The sequence below is a fragment of the Abrus precatorius genome, unplaced genomic scaffold, assembly GCF_003935025.1.
Source record: "Abrus precatorius isolate BTA unplaced genomic scaffold, Abrus_2018 Scaffold11, whole genome shotgun sequence".
NCBI classification, from domain to species: domain Eukaryota; kingdom Viridiplantae; phylum Streptophyta; class Magnoliopsida; order Fabales; family Fabaceae; genus Abrus; species Abrus precatorius.
Window position 1 is genome coordinate 16,274,797 of NW_020874303.1, and position 20,370 is coordinate 16,295,166.

At 33.2% G+C, this 20,370-nt stretch overlaps 3 protein-coding genes across 4 annotated transcripts; 2 read left to right on the forward strand and 1 right to left on the reverse strand.

Moving 5' to 3' along the window:
• Positions 1-703: 703 nt before the first annotated feature.
• Positions 704-2,008, reverse strand: LOC113855338 (transcription factor MAMYB). Of its 2 annotated transcripts, XM_027486947.1 has the most exons (2): positions 1,578-1,983; positions 735-1,526 (listed from the first exon to the last, which is right to left on the reverse strand). In XM_027486947.1, the coding sequence occupies exons 1-2, from the start codon at positions 1,938-1,940 to the stop codon at positions 1,014-1,016; spliced, it is 876 nt and encodes a 291-aa protein (XP_027342748.1). In that variant the 5' UTR covers positions 1,941-1,983; the 3' UTR covers positions 735-1,013. The 2 variants fall into 2 exon arrangements, with proteins under 2 accessions (XP_027342747.1, XP_027342748.1); XM_027486946.1 differs by having other exon boundaries at positions 704-2,008.
• Positions 2,009-2,387: 379 nt separating this feature from the next.
• On the forward strand, positions 2,388-5,432 carry LOC113854673 (probable serine/threonine-protein kinase WNK6). The gene is made up of 8 exons (XM_027485820.1): positions 2,388-2,467; positions 2,735-2,846; positions 2,939-2,976; positions 3,203-3,430; positions 3,528-3,748; positions 3,917-4,074; positions 4,162-4,594; positions 4,685-5,432. Exons 2-8 carry the CDS (start codon positions 2,745-2,747, stop codon positions 5,422-5,424), a joined length of 1,920 nt encoding a protein of 639 aa, XP_027341621.1. The 5' UTR covers positions 2,388-2,467; positions 2,735-2,744; the 3' UTR covers positions 5,425-5,432.
• A 4,970-nt stretch (positions 5,433-10,402) lies between these two features.
• Positions 10,403-19,769, forward strand: LOC113856161 (protein TONSOKU). Its single transcript, XM_027487871.1, is given in 20 exon segments — positions 10,403-10,666; positions 10,745-11,548; positions 11,910-12,167; positions 12,457-12,548; positions 12,954-13,052; positions 13,255-13,718; positions 13,807-13,838; positions 13,922-14,149; positions 14,273-14,420; positions 15,831-15,947; positions 16,351-16,451; positions 16,582-16,705; positions 17,000-17,112; positions 17,553-17,664; positions 17,895-17,999; positions 18,078-18,144; positions 18,254-18,374; positions 18,484-18,651; positions 18,896-19,013; positions 19,092-19,769. Coding segments are annotated over 20 exon segments (4,080 nt in total). The 3' UTR covers positions 19,637-19,769.
• The last annotated feature ends 601 nt before the right edge of the window (positions 19,770-20,370 follow it).

Below are 20,370 nucleotides of genomic sequence, written 5' to 3' on the forward strand. Positions count from 1 at the left end.
GCTTTCCTTAAGGTTAGCACTAAGCACATCTACACCCTGCTCGTTCGACATACCTCTTTTACTTCGTATATTATTCTTAAATGTTGACAATCGTTAATTTTTTAAAACACGCACACATACCCTGTTTTCATGCACCAAGTGCGGATCATATACACGATAACCTTAAAAATAATAAAGCAAGGAAGATTAGTGTAATTTTGCAAACAAGGAAGGAGTAAGTAGAACAATCTCTTTGATAAACCAATTATCCCCATGATGATCCACAGTTAAACAACCAAGACATTATTAAGACCCCTTAACGCTTAACTGAAATCAAGTGCGAGATAAGAAGTCAATTCCCTACAGCCCGCTTATATATTGATAATGCTAAAAAGGATGGTACAGCTACCAACCAGCTGACATAACATAACATGCTAAAAACTTTCATCTAACCCAAGAAAACAAACAAAACTTATTCAGGATTAACCATGTTTGAAATTGTAAGCACCTTGTACAAAATGAATTTAAAGGCCAATTGCTCAAATTCTCACTAACCAATAGAGATGCATTTCACAAAATAGGATACTGAAATGAAAGTATAAAACATTCAAAACCCCAGAATATGAACACATTCGCCATAGAAGTACAAAAGGAAAGAATTAAGATAATGGGTACAACTGAACATAAGATAATTTCAAAACTATATCAAGCATATCACCAAGTTTAAACATTAAATATCTATTCTCAGTTTATCACTGTAAGGAATTCTCAATACACAATCATGATCGTTCAATGCCTTTTGAAGTTACGCAGACAGAATTGGAGTGTCATCTTGACGAGAGCTACTTAATAACACAAGATCGAGCAAAGAATGACTCATCAAAACAAATAAGCAACATAAATCGTACCTCATAACTAAAAAGCCAAAAAAATCCCAAATAAATTATAAGTCCACAAATCCATTTACCTCACCAACAGCATTTCACACTCCCTCGTATTCTAATTCAACAAAAATTAAGGAGAGAATGCTGAATCTACCCATCCGCAGCAGCCTTTGAACTCCGAAACCCTTTCTTCAATTCAGCAAATCTTTTCATGCAAGCGGCCTTGGATTTTCCAGGAACCGCAGCAGCAACCTTCTCCCATCTCATGGAAACATCCTTAGGAAACGCTTTCAAAGCATTCAACAACGCAATATCCTCTCCAGAACTCCAACCACTCTCAACCGTCACAGAGCTTCCACCACCTAAATCTTCGCCCCCGTTCTCCACAACTCTCTTATCCAATGCTTTCCTCTTCTTCAAGAACAACGCATACGACTCCGAATCATCCACTCTCTTCTCCCCCAACTCCTTCACCTTTTTTATCACACTCTCCACACCGTGCCTCCCTCCGAACGCCGCTGCAATCGCCTCCCACCGTCCCGGTTTCCCAACCGGATGCTTCGCCATCTGCTTCTTCAGCACCTCCACGTCCTCTTCCTTCCACTCCTTCTCCTCCTCCACCACCGCCACACGGTTCTCTATTCCACCATCGCCTCTTCTCTTCTCCGACGCGCCTCCGTTACCGGCTGGGATGAACGGACCGACGACGGCGACATCCTCGGATCTGCGCGGCTTCGATCGTCGCTGCAAAGGTCTCCTATCAGCATCGTCGTCGGGTTCGGGTTCCGGATCGGGGAAGTGAACGACGTGGCCGCGGCCGACGCGGACATCGCCGCCGGTGAGGGAGGGAGGAGCGAAGGGACCGAGGAAGAGAGAGAGTGAGAGCCATAAGAGGAGCGATTTGAAGGGTTCGGATTGGAGGAAGAAGAGAGACAGTGTGAGCAAGAGGGAAGAGAGAGAAACGGTGACGAAGACGAATGGCTTGGTTGGTTTGTGGTTCGGTTGTGGCTCTGTGCTTGCAACTGCTCCAGACTGAAACACGAACCTTGGCTTCGTGTCCTCGTCCAAAAACTCCATTCCTACGAACCCAAAATTGCCTTGCCTTGCGTTGCCCCTCGAACAATCAAAAAGGAAAGGAAGGAAGGACCGTCAAAACGTCAGCGTTTGTGATTTGTATCATTTTATATTTGGTCCACTAATCTTATTGGGTTTATGGGCCATTAAGAGAGAGAGAGAGAGAGAGAGAGAGGCCCATTGAGGTGCTATTTAGCCCCAATAAAGAAGCAGAAAACGACGAGGGTAAAGCACCCGCACGAATGAACATGACGGCGATGTGGAATTAGATGACAGGACATAGCAAACAATGATTGAGATTTGTTTAAGACATATTTATAGAGAGGACTAAGAAGGTGGATAGATAGGTATAAATAGAGAGTGCTGTTTTCAAATTTAACTTTTTTGAGAGAAAGAGAGGAGAAAGGCTGGTACTTTGTCCCATATCTCTAGTTCTTCCGTCGCTCGCAATTCCAATTAGGGTTCTATTTCCTCTCTCCTTTTTATCATTTCCTTCTCAGAAACTAAGCACTCAAAGAGGCTATTTTCAGGTAAAAAGATAATAAAAAAGTATGAAACTCAAATTCTCGTTAGCTGGGTTCCTTTTTATTTTTTTCGTAATTTCGTGGCTGGAGCATTGTTTAAATTCATCATTTCTCGTGCATTTTGTTTGCTTTGAGTTTTTATTTGGCATTCATATATTTATTAATCAAACTGTTTGTTCGAATTTTAACATGTTTAACGTCTGCTTGTTCTTAATTTTGATTCTGAAGATGGTTTCAAATTGAATTGTTTGCCTTGCTTGATTTGGATTATAGCACCGTATAGATGAGTCTAACGGGTACGGAAAGCTCGGAAGAGGGTGCAGGGCATTTGGAGCCTCCAGATCCTGATGTCCTTGAAATTGATCCAACTTGTCGCTACATCAAGGTAACGTAATTGTTTCTTCTTGTTTTTCCCTTTGGGACGAAAAATGCCTGTCAATGCACTAAGCTAATTATGCCCTTTTGTATTCATGACAGTATAAAGAAGTGATCGGCAAAGGAGCCTTTAAAACTGTGTATCCATTGTTTTTGCTTAATTTGTTGGATTATGTAGCAGCACTACATATGTCTTTTTATCATGCGCTATTTTTGTTTTGCTGAAATTAAAACATGTTTGCTGAGAAGAATGTTTAGAATATAATGCAATGAATGTTATGGTCGAGACAAAGGATAATTTTATTATTAGAGTTGACCTTGTTTGTTTATAGCTGGAAATCTTTTCCTTAATTTGTGACTTATCAGCTATAAAGCTTTTGATGAAATCAATGGAATTGAAGTTGCATGGAGTCAAGTTCAGATTGACGAAGTGTTACAATCACCAGGTGACTTAGAGAGGTTATATTCTGAAGTGCATCTCTTGAGATCACTAAGGCATAATAACATAGTAAGATTCTATAATTCTTGGATTGATGACAAGCGCAAGACCGTTAATATGATAACAGAGTTGTTTACTTCGGGTAGCCTCAAACAGTATGTTTATCCTACCCCTTTATATGCATTGTTAATCTCTTTACACCTTTTATTGTGAAATCAACCTTGTTGTTAGTGGATGCAATGCATGATTTAGGTATCGTAAAAAACACAAGAAGGTTGACTTGAAGGCTGTTAAAGGATGGGCAAGACAAATTTTAACAGGATTAAACTATCTTCATGGGCACAACCCAGCAATTATACATAGGGATCTGAAATGTGACAACATATTTATTAATGGTCACCAAGGCGAAGTTAAAATTGGAGATTTGGGACTGGCGACTTTCTTGGAGCGAAGTAATGCCAAAAGTGTAATTGGTATGTTTTGCCTGTACTTTTTATATGGTTTAATCTTTGTATTGTGAAAATCTTAACCAAAATTTTAATCATGTTCCCGCTTCATAGATACAAGAATAATAGTATTTGTTGCTATAATGTTGTTTGATTTCTATACTAGTTTTATCTACGCACCTGTACTTTTTATAGGAACCCCGGAGTTTATGGCACCTGAATTGTACGATGAAAATTATAATGAATTAGCTGACATATATTCATTTGGTATGTGTATACTTGAGTTGGTGACTGCTGAGTATCCTTACAGTGAATGCAGAAACTCAGCACAAATATACAAAAAAGTTTCATCCGTAAGTCTTATATAATTAGTAATTTTTTTTTTAACGTGCACAAACATATAAAAAAGATTTTGAGTCATACAGCATTTTATGTTACAGGGTATAAAACCTGTTGCTATTTCTAAAGTGAGAGATCCAGAAACAAAATCATTTATTGAGAAATGTATTGTCCCAGCACCTCAAAGATTGTCAGCAAAGGAACTTCTGATGGACCCCTTTCTTCAACTGAAAAGTTCAACAAAGAGTCCTTTTCCATTGCCAGATATTGTTCTTCCCAAATTGGGAGCCTTTGAAAGCCGCTGTATGGTGTCAGAAGGTCCTGTTAGTACATGTAGTGGAGACATTTCTATAGATGTTGGTGACACCCGTGAGTTGCCTGTGATCACTGTACTTGATAAATCTACTGAAACTGCATCAAGTTCTTCGTGTGTTGAGATAAGGAGGCAAAAGAAAGGTGATATATTCTTTCTAAAAGGTGAAGAAAATGATGAGAAATCTGTATCATTGGTTCTGCGGATATCTGATGAAAGTGGTTAGTATAACTTTTAATTAATTCCTTGTCTTTTAAATTTATTGGTGTAAAATTATAATATATTTAACATACTTTATCATTTATATGCAGGACGAGCTAGAAATATTCATTTCATTTTTTACCTTGACAGTGATACAGCTGTCTCAGTTTCAAGTGAAATGGTTGAGCAACTTGAACTTGCTGATCAGAATGTTAAATTCATCACAGAATTGATAGATTTGTTATTGATGAATTTGATTCCTGAATGGAAACCTTGCATAGCAGTTGATCATTTGATTTCTCCAATGAGCAAAGCCAGTCATGCAAACCACAGAAACTTGGATTTGAAAAAAAGCAAGGGAAGCTCTGAAGTTGTGTCAGGTTCCTCAACTTTGTCTATGAGATCAATTGCAAAAGAAAACTTTGATAACATGGATTTTGATGAAATTTTAGCTCATGAATGCCTTGGTCTTCAAAAAGCAACTAAGACGGATGATTTGTGTTCTGAAATTTCATATGCTTCTGCAACATCAGACTTCTTCACTGACAAATTTTCTATGGTTTCATTCACATCTGCTGAATCAGGATTCGATAGAGGGAGTCGATCCTCGATTGCATCTGAAATTGGAGCATTTGATAAGACTAAGTTTTCAGATATGGAGAGTAATGGCATGAGTTTCTCTGGTCATTTTAATTTTGTTTCCTCTTCGTGTGAATCCAAAGATGATTTGAAAACAGAATTAGAAATGATTGAACAGAGGTTTCAAGAAGCTATTAAAGATTTATCTAAGAGAAGACATCAGGCAATCATGGAGGTTACAAGAAGAATGTCAGAGAAGATAGCATCCTAGAATAGTTTTAATAGTCTTACGTAGGGGATACATGAGATTTTACTAATTTTTTTAAGTTATCTTTTGTATCCAATCCTTTGTTCATACTAAAGTGTAAGGAAAGTGTAAATATTACAGTGGTAGATGAAAATGTTATTTATTATTTTTGTTTCAAATACTGTTAAGTGATTTATTAAAATTAATTTTTTGAAAGAATATAACATACTATTTATGAAAAAATTTGTAATTTATAGTAATTTAAATTTATATTTTGATTACATAAATAATATTTTATTAAATTTAATTTTAAAAATAAAAATGTAGTTGTATAATGCAGAAAATATATTAATATTAATTAACATATTATATGTTTTTTGAGATGATTTTTAATATAACATTTTTTCTTTTTCCTGTCTATGTAGTTGTTTTATTTTTTATATAATTGATAATTTTATCTTTTCTTTTTCATTTAGATGGTTATGATGTCTATTTTTTACGTATTTAAATGATTTTTCTTGTCTATTTGCATGAATTTTTCTATTCATCCAGATGATTTTTCAACTAACTTGTCATGTTTGTTTGAATGATTTTTTTCACCTGTTTTGAAAAGTTTCACTCATCTTATGTGATTAATCATAAATTTTTTGTATGAATGAATTATTTCTGAATTTAATAATTACGTAAAATATCTTTTAAGTAGGGATGACAATGGTTAAAGTACTCGTTGAACACCCGCAAAATTTACTCTTTACTCGCTATATGGGTATGGGTATATGTGTGAGTAAAAATCTACAAATTTTAATGGGGATGAGTGCGGATATGGGTATCTAAGTATCCATCCCATACCTGCACATATACATACATATATATATATATATATATATATGCTTAAACTTTATTCTATAATTATGCATTAAATTTTTATATTATTATATTACTTATGTGAAACTATATAAGATTAATATAAAAATATATTTAATAATAAAGTAAGCCAAAAAATTATTTTGTTTATATTTTTAATAAAAAAATTTATTTACTATTTTATATCGTTTAATTAGGCTAATACAATTTAATTATTACATAGTTAATATGAGATTGACTTTTTTTAAAATATTATTTATATATGACACACATAAAATATTTTTCACACAAATATTTTTGTTAATAAAATCATATTGATGTTTAAATCATAAAGTTAATGATAAATAATAAATATATTATAAATATTTTATAAATTTTACAATTACCTACTATTACCGTAAACTTATTATTTATTAATAATATTTAAATTTTATTTTTTATATTTTAATTTAAAATAATATTTTTTATGCAATATATGTATTACAAACACGATTATAATCTATTAAATCTAAATAATATTATTCTTACTATTTATTTATGTTCAAAGAAGTTTTTGAAAAGATATAAATATAAAAAATTATTGTTAATTTTTATTTGTTAATTTTTTCAGATAAAAAATAATTTTTTTAATATACACGTATATTTCTTTATTATAAAATTTTATTATGACCATTTATTTTTTTTCAAATTCTTTCTTTTAAAATTTATATACATTATAAATATTTAATTCATTAAAATAATTTTTCAAAAATTTGTATTTTTAATAAAATACTTTCGTATAATATATGAGTTAAAAATACTAGTATTAATATATATATATATATATTATGTTATATTATTTTAATTAAATCTATTACTTTTCTTACAATTTCAAATTTAAAAGTTAAAAAAATATTTTATGTATCCGTTTTTTGTTGTTAGTATTAAACTTCTCTACTCTAACTCTATTCTCATTCTTAATGTCTATCTCATTAAAATCTAACAACTTTAAAATGTTATTCATTAGAGTTAATTGTCAATGCCGTCACCAAGTGATCCCACACAAAGGGACAATCGTTGTGCAAATCTATTTTGTTGTCGCTCTGACATTGTCAACCGATCAAATCTCACACAAGATAAGGTTATCACTGACAAATAACTTGTGTGTTTAGTTTCATTTATTATTTCTAAGAATTTTAGTTTAGAAAATTATTATATTCAGATATATTTAGCATTTATGATCTTTGAATATTTGTTTTTTTATCTATATTTGTACCTTGTTCGATAATTATATATTGAATTTTTGTATTATTATACTACTTATATAAAATTATATAAACATATTTTTTTTTATAAATATTTTTTTTTTCAAACAAGTGCGGATAATGGGTATAAGATGGGTATGCGGGTACCCAGAGGATATGTGTACAAAGATTAATGTTCATACCCACGCAGGTATAGGGCCTAGTACGAGTATTTTTTAAAACGCAGGTACGGGGATGAGTAATATAGTACCTTACCTATACCCTACTCATTGACATCTCTACTTTTATGGATATTAAGAATATCTTCCAAAAATTCTTACATAGCTGTCAAAAAATTAATAATTTTTTTCTAAAATAAACCTATCTAAACATGCACTATTTTTTATGGTCTAATTTTTTTATATTATTTATTTTCTCAAATAATTTATTCAATGAGATTATTAATTTTTCATGGAAAAAAAATAGGCAACCATTGTAAGTACAAAAACATAAATTTATTTGTAAATAATTTTAAGAGAAAATAAAAACAATAAAGTAGTTTTTACTCTCTTTTTGGCAAGACAGAAGAAATTCGTAGAGATGCCGGTAACAGAGAAGTATCCAAATAAAATACTTCTTTTGACGTAACTTCTTGTATTCGTTTACTTATTTGCTTTATTATTGTTTCGACGTTCTTGTCTTCCCCCGCAAGTTTTTTTAATCTTCAAAATACACTAAAGATGAATGTACTTGTTACGTAAGTCAAATAGGTATGAATGATAATGAGTATTTTACTCGGTAGATGTCTACACAAAAATGTCAACAATAAACAGGGTATATTATCTATATACCTATATATTAAATTAAATACATAATGCTAAATTTATATATCTGTTTATTATTTTACTTTTTTTTTATCTCATAGCTACTTTTTCTTATGTAACCCTAAAATAGAAATATTTAAGTATGAAATATAACCGATTACAAAAATTTTTAGAGACTTTGATTATAGAAAAACTTAATTATTGTATTAATTTGATCTTATTATACATAACTAGTTAAAATTAATGTATCATTTTTTTATTAAATTTAAAAAGTGCTACAAAACTTGCAACTTGTTAAAAGTAATGTCGTTAGAAATTTATCATAATATTTTACTTTTGACTTAAAAAATATCACATTGAAATTTATAATATTTGATTTTTAGTAATTGTTATAATTTAACATTGTGTTTGATGTATTTTAAAGTGTGAAAATCATATTTTATTTTTTTATTCGTGTATTTTAGTTAATTAAACTGCATGTAATATAAATTGAAGTACCCGTTGAAAAATAAAGTAGTTATTTTTTAAAAATCCAACTCATCCTCGGAGCCGGTTGGGAACCCGCGATAAGTCCATTCACTATTTTTCTATTAATTGATATACTTATATATTTTAAATAATTCGTATATTACCTACATTTTAATTCAAACGTTATATTGAAATAAATAAGAAAAGTATTAAAAATATATAATTTTAGAAATAAATTATATTTTTAGTAAAATATGTATTTTTAACATTATTTTTATTTATTACTATAATTTAAGTTATTTAACTATTACAATAGTTAATTTACAATTTTTAGCAATTATAAAAAATAAGAATGTGAAAATAATATATATAAATGATAGTAAGTAGCACATTTCTTTCTAAGTATGAAAAAGTTAGATTAATTTCAGAATAATAAATAATGAAATGCATGTTATTTTTTATTCTTAATCAATAATTTAAGATATGTTATTAAACATTTTTTATGTATAAAACAAAAAAAATTAAAATCCTATCAAATTTTGATATAATTTAATAATTTTATATAATGCAAATTTAATCGAGTTAATTGTTGATTGTTTAAAATTTAATATTTATATAAATTTTAAAAATATATCTGTTAAAATAAAGTAATATAATAAAATATTTATTTATTTTATTTTTAAAAATTTATTATATTTAATATAAAAGATTTAAACTAATATTACACTAGTCAATTTTATATTATATAAAAAGTTGTTAAATTGATATAAATAACGATGTTTGATGCCTCTGCTCCAAGCCCACTCCCACTTTTGCAAATAGGGAAAATTTTGCACTCATTCCCACACCCATTCTAACAAACATATATATCGTAAGATTCACGTGATATTTAAACAAAAAAACAAAGACAAATCAAGGGTTTAATTTTGATCATTATTTAACTCTTGACTAAATTTTTCTTATAAATTCACCTGGCACTTGGTTATTTTTCTAGGTCAATTAAAACTGGACCACTTAATTATCTTTTTACCATACTTTATCTATAATCGAATATTTGTGTTCACGAAAAATATACCAGTTAGACTTTATTATTATTTTGATAGATTTTTGAGCCGGATGAATTAATTATTAAATTAGTTTTTATTCATTTGATTGACTGATAAGTTCAATTTAATTTTAAGAACCGTGATAAATATTCAGAAGAAATTATTTTTATCGAAATAATTTTTTCAAAGTTCTTACAAAATTGACAAAAATAAGTTATTATTTTCCTAAAATTTACTTATCTAAACATGCACTACTTTTTCATGGCATAATTATTTATGTTATTTTTTCAAATAATTTTAATCAAATTATTTGAAAAAAAACACACAAATATTCTACATATAAAACTAAACATTATCTGTCAATAATTTTAGTAATTAATAAGAATAATTAATAAAACAGTTTTTGCATTTAAAAAAGGGCATTCAAGAAATTGCTCCTTTTGGCGGGAGCGAGGAAATTCATTTAAACCTCGAAGAGACGGCGGGGAGTAACATTTGCATTCGCCTTTGCCTTTGCAAATCGAATCCCACAAAGTTTTAGAGAACTCCCGACGACACCGTTCGACGTCGTTTCGAGATGGACGCGGAGTTGAAGGCGGCGAAAACCGCATACCGACACGCCAAGACGGAGGGGAACCACCGTGAGGAAGCACGGTGGGCCAACGTCATCGGCGACATACTGAAAAACAGAGGAGAATACGTCGAAGCCCTCAAATGGCTTCGAATCGATTACGACGTTTCGCTCAAGCATTTGCCGGAGAAACACTTGCTCCCAACTTGCCAATCCCTCGGCGAAATCTATCTCCGTCTCGAACAATTCTCCGATGCGCTAATTTACCAGGTCAATGTTTCCTCCTACCAAATTCAAAGCTCTGATTGCTGCTTTCTCGTTTAACGCTGAGAGTTTTCTTGATTGCAGAAAAAACATCTAGAGCTTGCGAGGGACGCTAACGACCTCGTTGAGCAACAAAGAGCGAGCACGCAACTCGGTCGCACTTACCACGAACTGTTCTCGCGATCAGATCACGACCATAACTCGATTCGCAACGCTAAGAAGTATTTCAAGTGCGCGATGGAGCTAGCGGTGGATCTCAAGGAGAACCCTCCCAACAACAAGTCTTCTTTTCTCAAGGAATACATAGATGCTCACAACAACATTGGCATGCTGGAAATGGATCTTGATAACTTGCACGAGGCGCGGAAGATCTTAACGAAAGGATTGGATATTTGTGACGAAGAGGAGATTAGTGAATTTGATGATGGACGCAGCAGGCTGCATCATAACCTTGGGAATGTGTATATGGAACTAAGGAATTGGGATGAAGCTAGAAAAAATATCAAGAGGGATATTCAGATTTGTAACAGAATTGGACACCGTCAAGGGGAAGCCAAGGGCTATATTAATCTTGGTGAAGTGCATTACAGGACTCAGAAGTATGAAGAAGCGCGGTCTTACTACGAGAAGGCGCTTGCTTTGGCAAAGACATTGGAAGACGAGGATGCTTTGGTTAGGCAAATTGAGCAGAATATTGAAACTCTGAGAGAAGCTGTTAAAGTGATGGCTGATATAAAGAAAGAACAGCAGAACCTTAAAAAACTCAAAAGAGATATAGCCACTGCCAGGGGGACACCACATGAGCGCAAATGTTTGCTGCTGCAAAATGCGTCTCTTGAACGCCTTGTTGAGAAAACAAGGATGATCTCTGCGTGGGAGAAGGTATCAGTTCTTCATTTGAAGTTTTACAGTTTGTTTTGCTACACGTAAAGAAGTCTTTTTGACTAGATCTATTATTATTAATGTTGCTTTGAGAAACGGATGTACACCTGTTCATGGTTAGTTATTAATTAAGCACAAATTTATTGATGTTTTAGGCACGGTTTGTTTTGTCTGAGCAACTTATTCAATTGGAAGAAAAAGTGAGACTTTATTCAGTAATGTATTTAAGTTGGTGATTGTTGCAGGTATCATATTTGCATAAATCATGAGTCATTGTGCATGTACTTCTCTCAGACTTGTAGATATGATCGAATGATGTTTTTCTCCATGTTTGATAAGTTATTAGCATTATGTGGTGAATGCTGAGACTCCTTGTGAAGCTATGATATATTTAATAATAATAATTAACCTTAAGTGTGACCTTTCTGACTAATCAATGTTTTGTTAGCATTGTGAATTTGCTAAGGAGAAGAAGAAAATAGCAAGTGAACTCTGTGATAGGCAAAGGCTAGGTGACACATATATGGATGTTGCAGAATCATACCAGAAGCTCAGAAAATTCAACAAGGCAATCAAATGGTACAAAAAGAGTTGGGAAATGTACAAAACAATTGGTAACTTAGAGGTAACTTTTTCTTTGTTCTATTGCATAAATTTAACACTATTTTTTTTTCTCTTTTTCTTCCAAAGTCCTAATAAGTAACACTTCAATATAACACAAATCTGAATCTAAAAACATCTATGATTATTTGAATAATTTGGTTACATGAAGCCTCAAATCCAGATGGGACACTTAAATTTCTGTACGTGTGTAGATGTCCATGGTTATTTTTGTTATCCAAAGATAAGTGTAGTAGTTTATGTTTTATATTGTCATCTGGTTGATTCTTATGCTTTGCCAGTAATGATTACAGGGGCAAGCACTGGTGAAAATTAATATTGGTAATGTTTTAGATTCTACTCATAATTGGAGAGAAGCCTTGGATGCATTTCAAGAGAGCTACAGGTAATGATATCCACATGTTAAACTTTACTGGCTGATTTTATTTCTTGAAATTAGAGAGCTTTATGGAATGGGAAATAAGTTTGCAAGTGTTGGACCACTGCCATTTTTTGTGAATCATGAAAGAAAATTACTTGGATAGAAAATTTCTCATGTTGTAGTTTCCATTCCTTTCTGTGTTGATGACCCAGCCATACTGGCTACAAATTTGTTTACTTGGCTGAAATGCCACAAGGTGTGTATAGCAGTAAGCAGTTGCAGCTGCAGCCAATACTTAATGAAAGTTGACTGTCTATGACTTACATGACTCTTCCTTGATTGCAATTGCCAAAAAAAACCCTCTTTGTTGACTTCCTTTTGATGGTCTTATATGGTGAACTGGATTGATTTGGTCGCATGATATTGCAGGATTGCTGTTGAAGCAGATCTTCCTGATGTCCAACTCTCTGCCTTGGAAAATATGCATTATAGCAATATGATCAGATTTGATGATGAGGATGAGACGAGGTAATTGATTCATGAAAGTCCATATCCTTACATATATATTCTTGCAATTTTGTTGTGTTACTCGTAGATTTGTTTTAGTATTCTAACCTCCAGAGGCCTAAATCTGGAAATCAGCAAAACTGAATCAATTTTAGTTTCCATTATCATGGTTCCTTTTGATGGACATTTACTATTACTTCTGACCAATTGTGATCCTTTATAGGAGGTTGAAGCTTCTAATTGATAAGCTGAAGAAATCAGAAGAAAAAGAGCCAGAAGCTAAAAGTATGCCAGAGGATTGTTGCTCTGAGACTGATACTGAAGCAGATGATTATCTGTCAAATAGTGGGTCGGATGATGTTTGCTTTCCAAAGAAATTTTCTAGATCAAAAACTCTGACCAGTGGAAAAGAATTGAAAGATGACTTGCCTCTTATGTCACTTTATGGCTCCATAAAAGGTTCATCCAGAAATATAGCAGGCCACATGAAAAGTTTTACCAACTCTACCAAGCAAGCTGAGCACTCACCCAGAAGTCAGGAAAATACAACCAGCAACCATCAGACAGTTGTTGGTCGGAAACGTGTCCGTATAATTCTTTCTGATGATGATGACGAGGAGGAGGAGGAGTGTTCAAGCAGAAAGGATCGTGACTTCTTGTCAGAGGACTTGCCTAATTGTGATGCAAGTATGTTTTCCTTGTTACTTGCTTTGCTCTGACCCTAAGATTCCCCTATACCAAAATTATGTACTGACTGATACTTGTCTGATTGCAGACACGAGTAGAGCTAGTCCTTGTAAAATTCAGGTAAAGAAATCTCCACTTGTTTGTGTGTCAGAGCTTTGCTCAAGTATCAGCATATGAATGCTTTAGCTATTTTGGGATGGCAGGTTATCTTAGAGAAGGGATCTAAGTGTGCAATTAATGTTGAAGAAAGTAGTAGTTCTTTCAAATGCTCGAGTCCACATACAGACACTAAAACTGGAAGACATTCCAAGTCCTTGAGCAATGATATAGTTGCTGAACCTGATTTTCGTAATGGTTCTAAATGTGACACAGATGTCTCTGGCAAACAAATTGGTATTGCCCATCCAATGCCACATCATTCCCAAAATGATGTGAGTTCTACTGTTATGACTTGAACATGAATATATTTGAGATTCATGTTTTTGCTAAATGATCATGTTCATCTAATGGATATTATTCTAACCTCTGGCCTCCTTTATATTCTCTAGCAGCAGCAATATATTACTTGCCGGATTGGGAATGATCTAATACACGTAGAAGCAACCTTGTGTACCACTGGTAATCAGTTGAAAGTTGACTCTTTGAAGGCCGTACTTGCATGCTTATACTACCTACAATATCCAACAGAAAAGAGATCAGAGGGTAGGTACATTAAGTGTTTACTGTCAATAAATAATATTAGCACAGAAGATCTCCAGTTAACTTGAAAATTAATTTATGGATTGGATATAAAGAGAAGAAAATGGATTTGGGGTATTCTTGCGGGGCATATAAATGGTGACAGATGCTCCTTGTATAATAAAATAAGAGATCATTGACTCAGGATTTATGGTTAATTTCTTGTTTGTTTACCATAAGTATTCTTTAGACATGGATTAACTAACCTTTATTTTCAACTTGGATCGACATGATTTCTGACTTTGGTTATTTCTTCCTGAAGTGAAAATACACATGTTCAACAAGATTTCCTAAGTGATAATTCTTTGGTTTTTTTTTTTTGGCATATGTCTGAAATTTTCCTCTTAATTCCTAGCTTGATGGAAATTTTATTATGAATGCTTCTACTAGGATTTAGGGTTGCATTTGTTTCAAGGAATGGTTTTTCGTTCCTGGTATAAGAATCCTGGGAATTTTATTCCTAGGAATGATAGTCTTGAAATTCTTTTATGCCTATGTTTGGTACTTTTATATGGTTTAAAAGTATATTCCCAGGAATATTTGATGATAAAACAAAAGTATCCCTAAAACTAAAGAAAAAGTTATTCATCCCTCCCACTACCCAATGTGTAAAACTTCAATCATGGGAATGAATTATTCCCACCTCCCTCTATGGGCATGAAATGATGAGAGTTATGCTAATCAAACATGTCTGGAATAAGTTTTGCCTGGGAATAGTATTTTCAAAACTTGATACAAACATGGGAACATTTTTTAATTACCTAAATAGTCTCAAGAATAAAAAAACCCTTAAAACAAACTTAATCGGTTTCAATGCGCCAAGTGGTTGGTCTGCTTCAAATAGAGTTATAGTAGACAAGTGTCACCAAGTGACTCAGCATAAAAAAGTTTGCCTATGTATTGACACTTGACAGTAGTATACTCGTCTCTTACATGTTTTAAGCTTCCTATGGATCGTAGTCCATGCTCTGGCAACAAGGCTTGGACAGAGGCACCAAACATGAGGCATTGAAAGAGACATACATTGTCACACAGCAAGATCCAACATATAAATGTTTGGAAAATGAATCTAAATATAAACTGGTTGTGCCTAAGTTGTTTACAACAAATTCTTGTACTGCATAGTAGTTGAATGGATCTGGAGAAAACTTATTCTGACAACAGCAGTGGTCACAGGAAGCATTCATATTGCATAGATATTGGTGTCCAACATGTAAAACAATATCAAACAGCTGATTCCATTCTTCAGTATTAGACAATTAAGCTGCAGTAGTTCCCATATTATATCTAATTTTATATATTTATTGCAGTTTTCCTTCTGTTCACCATTTTTTTCTGCTGAGTGGCTTGATTGCACTTATAAATCTATAATAGGTTTGTTGCCCATTATTGAGCATATCAAATGTGCTGGAAGAGATCTCGAATCGCTTGAAACAACTCAAAATCTTAAGGAACTACTGGGAAATGACATGGTTGAAGCTTCTGTTGATGGTATGCTTTACTTCTGCTTTTTGTTCATTCAATGATATCGCCGCACACTTTTCTTATGTCATGTTCTTAATTATTTTGTATTTTATCTGGCTTCTTGTATGGAACTTTATCTCTTAGAATTTAATTATCTGCACATATGTGATGGACAAATATTTGGATATCTTGACTAGTTGCAGCATGGTTGTTATTCATGGATACAAATTTATTTGACTTGTAATTTAATATTCATTGACCTTGCAATTTATTTAAGCATAGGAAGACAACAGAATAGGTACAAACGCACAAATTATTTGGAAAATAGGCACTCATAGGCGTATGCTGTGTTGGAGCTGTATTAACATCAATTTTTAGCTTTCCACTGTCACCAAGTGAGACACGCAATTTATTTTTTTATCCTTACCAGGATGGATTCACAAGCGCCTGATAAAAATGTACATAGACTGCTGTAAGGAGTTGTCTGAGGTACCAAATATCAAGGTACTGAAGAAACTTTACAATTTAGAGGTAAGAGGGATCTCAGCTGTGTCAATTCATTCATTGCCACTTCACACTGACAGATATGCTTTCTCATTTTCAGATATTGAATTTGGATTTTTTTGCCCCCTTACTACTGCTTTTGGCCTATTGTCAACAGGTGTCAGATGATGAAATTGTGGTTTCTGACTGTGACCTGCAAGATTTGTCTATTACACCGTTGATAAATGCCCTGCATTCCCAAAAGTCATTTGCAATGCTTGACCTCTCACACAATTTGTTAGGTACATTTTTTTTTCCTGATTTTTGCTCTTTCTGGTATTGATTCTTCTGTATTTTACATAACTGTGAATTGTCTGGTAACCACTTTTTCTTATGCTTCCTCAAGCACAGCCATTCTATTGGTTCTACAGTCTCATTTCATCCACTAAATCTGATATTAAGTCCTTTTGTTGGTGACTAAATAAATGATTAGTTGATTACTAAAACTACGAAAAGAATTAAAATATATATTAAAAATATAACGGGTTACTATATTGAATGTTTTTTTGTCGTTTATTGAATTGATAATATTTTAGGAAATGGGACAATGGAGAAACTTCAAAAGGTGTTCACAGAATCAAGTCAATCTTATGGTGGCTTAAGTCTTGATTTGCATTGCAATCGATTTGGCCCGACAGCTTTGTTTCAGGTGTGATACTAGCAATCCTTTCGATCTTTGCTTGTTTGCCTTCTTCCCCTTGTTCCATGTTTCTAACTTTGGTTCTTGTTATGTGGGATTTTTAGGTATGAGGGTCTTTCTCTTAAATTCTATTACAGAAATATTTTAAAAAATTGAACTAAAAGATATAATGGAGGCATACACTTGATTTTAGTTGCGATATTTTCTGAAAAAGAAAATGAATTATGTGGTCTTAAATATCTTAAACCCCAGCTAAATTCACCTGCCTTGCCCTCACCTAAGACATTTTAATAATTTTCAAATCATATAGTATTTACACCAGGATAATCTATCAATTCTATTCTCGATTGATCTAGGATAAAAGAATACTTCTCTCGTTTTGCATCACTAGGATATCATTTTTCCAATTCCCAATTTGTTAATATGTTAACTTTGCTTATTCTTGTCAGATTTGTGAATGCTCTGTTCTATATGCTCGCCTAGAAGTGCTTAACCTTTCTGGAAACCGTCTTACTGATGCGTGTGGATCTTATCTATCAACAATCTTAAAAAAGTGTACGGGTGAGCAGCATGACCTCTGCCAATTTTAATATGGTTACTGTTAGCTCTTGTGCTGATTACCATGTCCTTCCCTGCTCTCCTTTCTTGTATAAATGGTTTCATTATGAGATATGAAAATGTTTATATCAAATTTATGCCGTGAGGCACTTATGGTCTCTCAAATGTGCTTGTATGTGGATTCCTGCTGTAGACATCTCCTTCCTTCTATTTACTTGCATTCTATTGTGTAGCTCTTTGTAGCTTGAATGTAGAGAACTGTTGTATCACATCCAGAACTGTTCAAAAGATTGCTGATGCATTGGACTCTAGATCTGTACTTGCCCATCTTTGTATAGGTATGACATATCTATCATTCTTTTCTAATCCCTGACACCAGTAATCTTATAGTTTAATGGGTAGTCCACCTTTGACAGGACACAACAGCCCTGTATCTGGAAATGCTATTGTCAATCTTCTGTCCAAGCTTTCTACTTTGAAAAGGTAAAATCAATTATACCAATATCACCATCCCTATCTACTTAGCATTTTTACAAAAATTTGTTTTGAGGGCATGCATAAATTTAAATTAAATTAAATTTGGCCATCATAGGTTTTCTGAGTTGAATATGAGTGGTCTAAAACTAGGCAAACCAGTTGTCGATACCCTTTGCAAGCTTGCAGGGGCCTTAACTTTGTCAGGACTGATACTTGGAGGCACGGGTGTTGGAACTGTGAGTAAAACCTATCTCTTACCATGTGTTCAATTTATTGTATCATTATGCTTTGTTTTATCATGCTTAGCCCACCTGCTCTTTTGATTATAGAGGCATTATTCTGCAGGAAGGGGCAATAAAATTGGCAGAATCATTGCTCAAAGGGACTGAAGAACTTGTGAAACTTGACCTATCATATTGCGGTCTAACATCTAACTGTGTTTTAAACATCGGTGCTAATTTTTTTTGTTCCATCCTTGAGCTGAACCTGGAAGGAAATCCTATTATGTCTGAGGTTTGTTGCCAGTATTTGAATTTCTGTTGTTAATATTACTATGTTTCCTTGACTGGTATTGCGTATTACTATGTATTGTTGTAACACTCTGTAGAATCTGGCTTCTCTACTGTATCTTTACCCTTAACTATGGTTTGCAGATTATATAGATTTAGCTATAGCTCTGGCTGTTGGGTTATAAATTTTTTTTCATTTAACCAAATTTTTTTATCCGTTGTTTGTTTAAATTCTTTAATGAATACAGGGTGGCAATGCTTTATTTTCTCTTCTCGTAAACCCACAATGCTGTCTCAAAGTTTTGGTCCTTAGAAAGTGTCAACTTGGGCTTGCTGGAGTTCTTCACGTAATTGAGGCTCTGGCAGGTAGGCATTAAATTATATCTGGTTGTTAGTTTGTTGTTTAGATCTAATATTGTGTGGTTATTTTGTTTCTTTTATCAGAGAATAGCTGCCTGGAAGAGCTGAATCTTGCTGATAATTCTGTTCTAAACGAAGTTTCTGCTCTACAATATGATTTATCAGTAAAAAGCTGTTCACAAAACCAGGAGCAGAAACTTAATACAGGTCTGTCAATCCAGGAGCAGAAACTTGATACCATGGAAGTTGATGATAATCAAGAGGTCCTTTGCTCCCTAAACACTACCTACCATCAGCTGGAAGTTGCTGATAGTGAAGATATGGCAGTTAGAGCAGAAGCTACTGCTTCTGGAATTGACGACAGCTGTGCCAGTTCATGTCAAAGAAATTCATCTCCCGAGTGCCATTTCATACAACAGTTTTCAATTGCTATTGGTAAGGCGGCAAACTTGCAATTACTGGACCTTAGCAATAATGATTTTTCTGCACAAGCTGCAGAAACATTCTATGGTTCATGGACAACTTTACGACACCTTTCAAGTCAGAAGCACATTAATGAGCAGATTATTCATTTCTCAACGAAGGAAAACAAGTGCTGCAGAGTGAAACCTTGCTGCAAGAAGGTTTGATTAGTAGCCCCCATGCTAGTATCCACACCAAAGAATAAGAGCCAATTCACCAGTCAATGTTTGAGGGCATTTTTATGAATAAAAAGGCGTTTATTGCTCTGCTTATAAATGTATCATCGACAGCTGTAATTTATGCATGTCAATTGTAGAAAAGTACAGGTCCTCTAGCTAAATTTTTCATGTAAAACTCGTTTATCAATAATACTATCATCTTAATCTCACGTAAATAATACTATACCGATTGTCCTGTCTGACTAGCTTGTTTGTAACGTCTGTATAGTGCCAAATTATGATTTGCCGTATATGGAAGAGGCAGGTACTTGTGGCGTGGATATAGATGCTGCTAAGGCTTCTATCCCTTTCTAGTGCTTTTTTGGGTATGATGTTACACATTTGTTTCTCCTCACTACTGTGGAGAAAAGGGCATGGAAGAGAACATTTTTGTCTTGACTCTTGTTTTTAATCTTTTAATTTTTTTTTAAAATTTATTTATCTGGGGCAAATTTGTATATTTGAGAAAATGCTGTTTTTACTTTCTCTTCAATCAAATAAGAGAAAACAAAATGCTTATTTTTATGTTTCTCTTATACCAAATAATATAAAATTTTACTCAATTTTTCATAACCTTTTTTTATTATTTAAATTCTTTTTGTTTTCTTCTGTTCTGCCCAGTAAAATTTGAGGTGTTAATTTTTCCTTCCATTTTTGTTGAAAAAAGAAGTGGATGAGTTTGT

What these genes read in the sequence shown, in the direction of transcription:
- LOC113855338 (XM_027486946.1), bottom strand. Translation starts at nt 1,940, where the DNA reads ATGGAGTTTTTGGACGAGGACACGAAGCCAAGGTTCGTGTTTCAGTCT.
- LOC113854673 (XM_027485820.1), top strand. Translation starts at nt 2,745, where the DNA reads ATGAGTCTAACGGGTACGGAAAGCTCGGAAGAGGGTGCAGGGCATTTG. An exon ending in TATACAAAAAAGTTTCATCC is followed by an intron (nt 4,075 to 4,161) that starts GTAAGTCTTATA and finishes TTTATGTTACAG; the next exon opens with GGTATAAAACCTGTTGCTAT. An exon ending in GCGGATATCTGATGAAAGTG is followed by an intron (nt 4,595 to 4,684) that starts GTTAGTATAACT and finishes ATTTATATGCAG; the next exon opens with GACGAGCTAGAAATATTCAT.